The following is an 8,778-nucleotide window of genomic DNA, read 5'->3' as shown; positions in this document are numbered from 1 at the left end:
TGTCTTCGTCGTCCCTGCGGCCCTTTTTTCTGCTCAGCATCTCACTTTTGACCTATTTTCTGCTGGATCTCTGGCATCCTCGCTTCCTCCCTGACGTCGCAGGTGAGTGTTTTCCTCATTCAGCGTGCGCCGCTTGTGCACCTGCTCGGGGGAGGGGGAGAACCTCACCCCCGCTGCGCTGCGTGGGGTTGAACCGGGAGGGGAATGTGCAGCCAGCCTCCCAGGCACGCTCCCCATCCCGCCAGTCTCTCTTATTTGGAAATTGTCCTAAAGTGAGAATTGCCCTTTTTCCAAAAGCTACGTTCTGGTGGGTGTAGTTAAGACTGTGAAGTCTGTAACCACATGAGCTGAGTTCCATTACCTTCCTCTGCCACTTAACCATGTGTATCACCTCGTAAAGAATCACCCAACCTCTCCCTAAATTTCCTACAAAACAGAGAGTTCACAGAGACCTAAGAATTAAGTAATCTGCAAGTTACATGATTAGTGCTAAATTCGTGATAGGAATTGTGTAAGTATTCTTCGTGTGTGTTGCTAGTAATTGAATTTAGGGTCTCGCGGATATTTAGAAAGTCCTCTACCACTGAGCTATATTCCTGGCCGACTGTTAAGTTTTTGTTTGTTTGTTTGGTTGGTTGGTTGGTTTTGGTTTTTCGAGGTAAGGTCTTGCTCTAGTCCAGGATGATCCGGAATTCACTATGTACTCTGAGGGTGTCCTGGAATTCACTGCGATCCTCCTACCTCTGCCGCCCTAGTGCTGGGATTAAAGGCATGTGCCACCACGCCCAGCCTACTGTTAAGTTTTTTTCTTAAAATATTTTATTTATTTGCAAGCAGAAACACACATGCAGAGAGAGAGAGGTGCACTACGTCCCCTCTGGCCACTGCAAATAAACTCTACATGCATATGCCACTTTGTGCATCTGATTTTAGGGGGGTACTGGGGAATTGAACCCAGGATTTTAGACTTTGCAAACATATTCCTTTAGCCACGGTTAACCACTGACACAGGTGTGCACTGGGCATGTACATCTGTGTTCATATACTACACACACGAAAAAGAAAAAAAAACTTTTTGGCCTGGCATGGTGGTGCACACCTTTAATCCCAGCACTCGGGAGGTAGAGGGAGGAGGATTGCTGTGAGTTCAAGGCCACCCTGAGACTACATAGTGAATTCCAGGTCAGCCTGAGCTAGAGTCAGACCCTATTTCAAAAAAAAAAAAAAAAAAAGAAGGGAGGGAATTACCATGGGATATATTTTATAATCATAGAAAATGTTAATAAAAATAAAAAGAAAAGAAAAGAAAAATTTTCTTTTTGAAGTAGGGTCTCACTCGATCTTAGACTGACTTGAAGTTCACTATGTAGTCTTAGGCTGGCCTAGAAGCAACAGTGATCCTATTTCTGCCTCCTGAATGCTGGGATTAACACCTATCTTGTTTGTTTGTTTGTTTGTTTGTTTGTTTGTTTGTTTGTTTTAGAGAGAAAAAGGGAGAGAATGAGCATGCCAGGGCCTTCAACCACTGCATGCACCACCTGGCTTACGTGGGTTCTGGGGAATTGAACATGGGTCCTTTGGCTTCACAGGCAAACACCTGAACCGCTAAGCCATCTCTCCAGCCCAATTGTTTGGGGGTTTTTTGTTTGTTTGTTTTGAGGTAGCATCTCACTTTAGTCCATCTGACGGAACTCCCAGGCTAGCCTCAAACTCACCGAGATTCTCATACCTCCTACCTCGGCCTCTTGAGTGCTAAAACTAAAAAAGCATGTGCCACCACATCTGGCTAAATTTTAAAAAATAACAACTAATTTTGGGGGACTGGGGAGATGACTCAGTGGTTAAATGTGCATACTTGGAAAGAGGGTGGGAGATGTGACTTAGTGGTGGAGAGCTTGCCTAGCATGTATTCAAGGTTCAGTCCCCAGTGTTGTTGATGGTATTTGAAGAAAATGCTTCTGGGCCATGTATGGTCACTCATGCTGGTAATCCTAATCCCAGTATTCAGGAAGCAGAGACAGGAGGCCAGCCTAGGCTACATAGTAAAACGTTATTGGGTTTGTTTATGTTTGTTTGGTTGTTTCTGTTTTTTTGAGGTCGAGTCTCAAACTAGCCCAGGCTGACCTGGAATTCACTATGTAGTCTTAGGGTGGCCTTGAATTCATGGCAGTCCTCCTACCTCTGCATCCCAAGTGCTGGAATTAAAAGCTCTGGGACTTCAGAGGAGGGGCAAGTCTTTCTCCTTTGGGGTCTGTCTCCCAGGGCCTGTTCCACTCTTAATTTATCTTTTCCTGTCCTTTCTTTATAGCGTCATCCCCTGAAGAGCCACACTCTGACAGGTGAGTACAGGCCACCTCTTAAAGACAAATCTCCAAATCTGGTCTGCTTGCTGATGTTGTTGTCATCTCAAAGAGGAGAAGGCTGCAGTTTCTGCAGGCACAGACCTCAGTACAGAAAGGAGACAGTCAGCAAGCTATAGTGTACTTGGTCCTAGGCCCCTGTGCAGGTCCTCTTGTGCCCTTGCCTTCTGAGACCAAGGTTTGGGTGCCCTAAGGATTTGTTCCCAGGTCCAGACAGCCTTCTTTGTAGAGGTGGGGTTTTCTACTACACTATACTGAAGAGACCATCAGAAATACTAGAGGGTTTTGAGTGCCTAGGAAGCTGGTATCTGAGGCCTCCAGGGGTCATGTCATGTCTCCCCAGTGAGGGTGCGGGGTCAGGCGCCCGGCCGCACCTGCTGAGTGTGCCCGAGTTGTGCAGATACCTGGCTGAGAGCTGGCTCACCTTCCAGATTCACCTGCAAGAGCTGTTGCAGTACAAGAGGCAGAATCCAGCTCAGGTAAACCTCTCCGATATTCTATAACTGTCCTCAAGTCAGGGAAGATGGGAGAGGAGTGATGTGAGCAGTGTCTGTTGTAAATTTCCTGAATTGGTGGACTTGGATCACCTAGCTTGATTAGACTTGATCACTGGCTGTCATCCTAGAGGAAATTCCCATCCTTCCATCAGCAGAACAGTAGTTACATTGAGGAGTGGGTGCATGGCTTAGCCCACTTTTTAGACTGTGCTCTTTTCTGCAGTTCTGTGCTCGAGTTTGCTCTGGCTGTGCTGTGCTGGCTGTTCTGGGACACTATGTTCCAGGGATTATGATCTCCTACATTGTCTGTGAGTGAGTGGGTCTAGCCCTGACCTCTGTGAAGCTTTTTTAATTCTTCTTTCCCTGAACTGAACCAAAGGAAAGACTTTGATCTCTCTGCTGGATAAAGTGTAGAGATGTCCAGAGATATTGTAGAATATCCCTATTAACAGCAGAAGAGTCATTTGGGATGGAGGACAGTGGATGTGGGGTGGGACATGGGGTGGTACCACTTCAGGAAAGGACTTAATTTTCCTTTAGACCTTACTGTTTAGAGGGCAGGTGAATGGAAGGTCTTAGGAAATTGGCATAGTGAACTCTAGACTTTCTTACCCATAGTGCTGAGTATCCTGCTGTGGCCCCTGGTGGTTTACCATGAATTGATCCAGAGGATGTACACTCGCCTGGAGCCCTTGCTTATGCAGTTAGACTACAGCATGAAGGCAGAAGCAGACGCCCTGCATCACAAACATGACAAGAGGAGTAAGGGGTTCTCTTTCTCTTAACCCAGGAATTCTCTTGGAATCAAATAATTAACAGTTCCTTGGCCATGTTTGTCCTCTACCATTGTCCTTACTCATCACTCCCCTACTGTCCTTTTCTAGAGCGGCAAGGAAAGAATGCACCCTCGGAAGGTGATGAGCCACTGGCTGAGACGGAGAGTGAAAGCGAGGCAGAGCTGGCTGGCTTCTCCCCAGTGGTGAGGTCCAGCAGAGATGGGGTGTCAAATAGGCTGGGTGGAAGCTGGGTATGGTGGTACACACCTCTAATCTCAGCACCTGGAAGGTGGAGGCAGTAGGATTAGGAGTTTTCTAGGCATGCCTCATCTCCGTAATGAGTTGGAGGCCAACCTGTGGGGAATCCATCTGCTATTGAACTGCCATCTTTGAAGGGGATGGGAACAAGAGGGTTTGAGGGCAGGATGCTCTTGTCCCCTTACCTGTTGTGTTCATCCTGATTTTCTTGCAGGTGGATGTGAAGAAAACAGCACTGGCTTTAGCTATTACCGACTCAGAGCTGTCAGATGAGGAGGCTTCCATCTTGGAAAGTGGTGGCTTCTCCGTGTCTCGGGCCACAACTCCACAACTAACAGATGTCTCTGAGGGTATGAGGAGTCCTTGGCCACCTTAGTCTTCCTGTTTCCTGACTTGGGGTACTGGTTGTGCTGTCTGGTGAACTGATCCTTTAACTTACCCTTCTACTCTGTTCCTAAAAGACATTGGCTCAGCATCCCATCCTGTTTGTTTGTGAGTAGGTGAGTGATAGGTGGCCCGGAATTCATTAGGTAGCTGAAGATGACCTTGAACTCCTGATCCTCCTACCACTGCCTCCCAAGAGTTGAGATTATAGGCAGTGTTCTGCCAAACCTGCCTCCCCACATTTTCCTCTTGAACTCATTGGCTGTGGCCAATCAGAGAGCAGGCCTATTCCTCACCCTTTGTTCTCTTAACAGATTTGGACCAGCAGAGCCTGCCAAGTGAGCCAGAAGAGACCCTAAGCCGGGAGCTGGGGGAGGGAGAAGAGGCAGAGCTGGCTCCTTCTGAAGATCTGCTAGGTGCCTCTCAGGCCCTCTCAAAGCAAGCCCTGGACTCGGAAGAGGAAGACAGAACAGTCAAGGAAACCTTGCTTCGGCTCTCATCCCCTCTTCACTTTGTGAACACGCACTTCAATGGGGCAGGGTCCCCACAGGATGGAATGAAGTGCTCTCCCGAAGGACCAGTGGAGACATTGAGCCCAGAAGCAGTGAGTGGTGACCTTGAGGCTCCACCCAGCATCCTCTCACCCCCACTTTGTCTTGCTGAAAGTGGCCCAGTTCCCTTCCTCTCCCCCCCTGTACTCCCACCCTTTCCCCAGGACTCAACCCAACCCCTGCCTTCCCCTGAGGAAGAAGAGGCACTTACCACTGAGGACTTTGAGTTGCTGGATCAAGGGGAGCTGGAGCAGCTAAATGCAGAGCTGGGCTTGAGGCCAGAGACACCTCCCAAGCCCCCTGATGCTCCACCTCCTCCTCCCCTAGGGTCAGACACCCATTCTTTGCTACAGTCAGACCAAGAGGCTCATGCTGTAGCCGAGCCATTAGAAGGAGCTGCAGGCACAGTAGGGCTTTCTGGATAGGGATGTGACATTTTCTTCTCTCCCTACCACTTGGGATGGAGGGATGCATGGGGAAGCTGGCTGTCTGATGGTAGCCAGCCCACCCTCTGCCTGCCTGCCTGCCTGCTGTCTTGGGCCTGGTATAGTACCTGGGCCTAGGATAGGTTTTAAGTATGTAAATAATTTTCCATTTGGGTTAGTGGATGTAATCAGAGCTAGGGAAGTCCTTCCCGCAGCCTGTACTTGCCTCCCTGCCTTATCTCTGTCATTCCACTATGTTCCAAGCCCTGGTGGTCTGCCCTTTCTTTTTCTTCCTATCCTCAGGGACCTGTGCTGCTCTGCCCTCGTGTCCCACTTGGCTGTTTAGTTCCAGCACTTTATAATTTTTCTCTCCTGTCCCATGTTCCCCTCAGCTTTATATCCTGCTGTGTCCTGTCCTTAGCAGCTCAACCCCTACCCTAGCCAGCTCCTCCTCCCCACAGGCACAAGCCAAGCTTTAGGGCAGCTTCTGGTCTGGGAAGAGTAACCTGGGTGGCGGGTCAGCCCAGTAGTTCTGCTCTTTAAGTCACTGTTGCCTCTAACCTGCACTGCACCCTTGCCCAGTTCAACCCTCATGATGCAGGAGAGCAGGGTCCCACAGCACTTTGACCAGAGCTGAGGTTGGTGACAATGCACACTGTCTTGTTGACTGAGAGACATCCTAAGGAAGGAGCAAACCTCCTCTGGACTCCCTGCTAGGGTCAGGAAGTGGATAGTAATATCTGTGTAGGTGTTGACTTGAAAAAATAAAAAGTGTTGATTGGCTAGAAGTGCTGCCTGCTTCACTGTGAGCTGCCCTCCCACACTGTGCACTTTGTCCTCTCCTCGCTCTTACCCTCATCCCAGTATTGCTCCTGGCTATTCACCTTGGTGCAGAACAAGACCAGAAGCAAGGATTGCCCTGAAAACCCTAACTGCCTCTCAGTGATCTTTCCTGACTGTGACATGTTTAGTGAGACTTAGCATGTGCGAATAAAGTATGTGCAGGAGGAAATTGCCGTGTCTTCCCAATCAGTGGAAATGTGGAATCATAATAAGTTGTTTTTTTTTCCATGTTGCCTATGTCTTCTTTCTCTCTCTCTTTTGGGGCAAGGGGTGGCGGTGAGGGATTAGATTGTTTTGTTTCCTGGCAGGGTCTGGTCTCTGTCTAAGTCAGGCTGACCTGGAACTCTAGCTCCAGACTAGCCTCAACTCAGTGATCCTACTACCTCAGCTTCCCATATTTTGGGACTAAAGATGTACACCATCATGCCCAACTAACACTGTCTTCTTAGCTCACCTATCTCTGTGAATTCAGCTTTGATTTAGCCATGCCAGGCAGGAAAACCAGCTACAGAAACTATATGCTTTGTGTCAACTTACTGAGTGCTTAGGGAAAACCTAAAGAAAGTAGTACTTTTTGGGTTTTTTTTTTTTTGTTTTCTTTTCTTTCTGGAAAGGTCTCTCTGTAGCCCAGGCTGATCATAAAGTCACACTGAACATTAGTCTCCCAAATACTAAGATTAAAGATATGTGCAGCTGGGTTAGAGAGATAGCTTGGTAGTTAAGGCGCTTGCTTTCAAAGTCTAAAGATCCAGGCTCTATTCCCCACTATTCATGCAAAGTCAGAAGCACAAAGTCTGGAGTGAGTTTGCAGTGGCTAGAGGCCCTAGCATGCACATCCCCCTCCCCTCACAGACCTCCCCCCCATGTGTCTGCTTGAAAATAAGTTAAAAGTAAGTAAGGACATATGCAGGCTATAGAGATGGCTCAGTGGCTGAAAATGCTTACATGGAAAGAATGATTGCCCAGGTTTGATGCCCCACTGCCCAAGTAAAGCCAGATGCTCAAAGTTATACATGCATCTGGAATTCATTTTCAGTGTCAATGCTTGCTCTTCCCTTGCAAATAATAAATACAATTAAAAAAGGGGGGGCTTGATGTGGTGGCACATGCCTTTAGTCCCAGCACTCAGGAGGCAGAGGTAGGAGGATCAGAATTGCTGAGTTCAAAGCCATCCTGGGACTAGAGTGAGACCCAGCCTGGGTAGGGAAGACATGTGCCACCATACTGGGCTCAATATGTAACCCATGTTTTTTAGAGGTAGAGTCTTACTATGTAACATTTTCTTGAATGTATGATCCATGCTTGTCACTGTCCTACATGACTTGTATTAAATTTTCCCCCTCAACTTTTAAAATGTATTATATTACACAATATATTTTAGTAACTCACATTTGTAATCCCAGCACTTGAGAACCTGAGACAGGATTTGTGGGTTACAGAGGGAGATTCTGCCTGAAGGGGGAAAAGAAAAGAACAGCAACACTAACTCAAATTTTTTTTTTGTTTTCCGAGGTAGGAACTCACTCTAGCTCAGGCTGACCTAGTATTCCCTATGTAGTCTCAGTCTCACCACATCCGGCTCTTTTTCAAATAAATAAATAAAGTTTAAAGCCAGGTGAGGTGGTATGTACCTTTAATCCCAGCACTTGGGAGGCAGAGGTAGGAGGATCACCATGAGTTTGAGGCCACCCTGAGACTACATAGGGAATACCAAGTCAGCCTGAAGCTAGAGTGAGTTCCTACCTATGAAAATCAAATAAAAGTAAAAGAGAATGGATGTGCCAGGGCCTCTAGCCACTGCAAACAAACTCCAAACACATCAGCCTCCTTGTGTATCTACCTGGTTTTACTTGGGTCCTGGGGAATTAAACCTGGGATCTTTGGCTTTGCAGGCAAGCGCCTTCAACACTAAGCCATCTCTCAAGCTCTAACTTATTTTATATACGTATATATTCATTCACTTAAAATAGAAGCAGAGAGCTGGGTGTGGTGGCACATGCCTTTAATTCTAGCATTCAGGAGCAGAGGTAGGGTGATTGCCATGAGTTCAAGGCCATCCTGAGACTACATAGTTCCAGGTCAGCCTGGGCTAGAGTGAGGCTCTACCTCAGGAAAAAAAAAAAAAATAGAGGCAAGAGAGAATGGCCTGCCAGGGCCTCACAAAATCCATACACATGTGCCACCTTGTGCATTTATGTGGGTACTGAGGAATCAACCAGGGTCCTTAGGCTTTACAGGTAAGCAAGCACCTTAGTTGCTAAGCCATCACTCCAGCCCTAACAATATTTTAAAACATAGCTTAGCCCAGCATGGTGGTATATGCCCTTAATCCCAGCACTGGGGAGGCAGAGGTAGGATCGCTGTGAGTTCAAGGCCACCCTGAGACTACATGGTGAATTCCAGGTCAGCTTTGCTGACAGCCACAAGTCCCAATAAATGGAAGCATGATCCACACCCACTGGTTCCAGCAAGCTCCTGCCCATTGATGGGCACACAGGTAGATGCTGAAGGATGTAGGAGCTAGAGAGAGGCTATCTGAAACCTTGGCTTTGTGAAGAATGGACTTCTAGGGAACAAAACCAGAACTAAGCAGATGGTCTTGAGTTCATGTCCTCAGCGTTGAGCTTGCAGGTGCCATATGACAATGCTACTGGTCTTTGAGGCTGACTTCTACATCTAAGCAT

General features: G+C 47.6%; 1 protein-coding gene across 1 annotated transcript; it reads left to right on the top strand.

Annotated features, from left to right (window-relative positions):
- The first annotated feature begins 2,321 nt into the window (after window positions 1–2,321).
- Retreg2 (reticulophagy regulator family member 2) lies at window positions 2,322–6,263 on the top strand. Its single transcript, XM_045148306.1, has 7 exons — window positions 2,322–2,339; window positions 2,792–2,839; window positions 3,081–3,165; window positions 3,476–3,619; window positions 3,742–3,836; window positions 4,106–4,241; window positions 4,590–6,263. The coding sequence occupies exons 3-7, from the start codon at window positions 3,147–3,149 to the stop codon at window positions 5,249–5,251; spliced, it is 1,056 nt and encodes a 351-aa protein (XP_045004241.1). The 5' UTR covers window positions 2,322–2,339; window positions 2,792–2,839; window positions 3,081–3,146; the 3' UTR covers window positions 5,252–6,263.
- The last annotated feature ends 2,515 nt before the right edge of the window (window positions 6,264–8,778 follow it).

The sequence above is a fragment of the Jaculus jaculus genome, chromosome 4 (genome assembly GCF_020740685.1).
Source record: "Jaculus jaculus isolate mJacJac1 chromosome 4, mJacJac1.mat.Y.cur, whole genome shotgun sequence".
Lineage (NCBI taxonomy): Eukaryota > Metazoa > Chordata > Mammalia > Rodentia > Dipodidae > Jaculus > Jaculus jaculus.
This window is presented reverse-complemented; position numbering and strand designations above follow the sequence as displayed.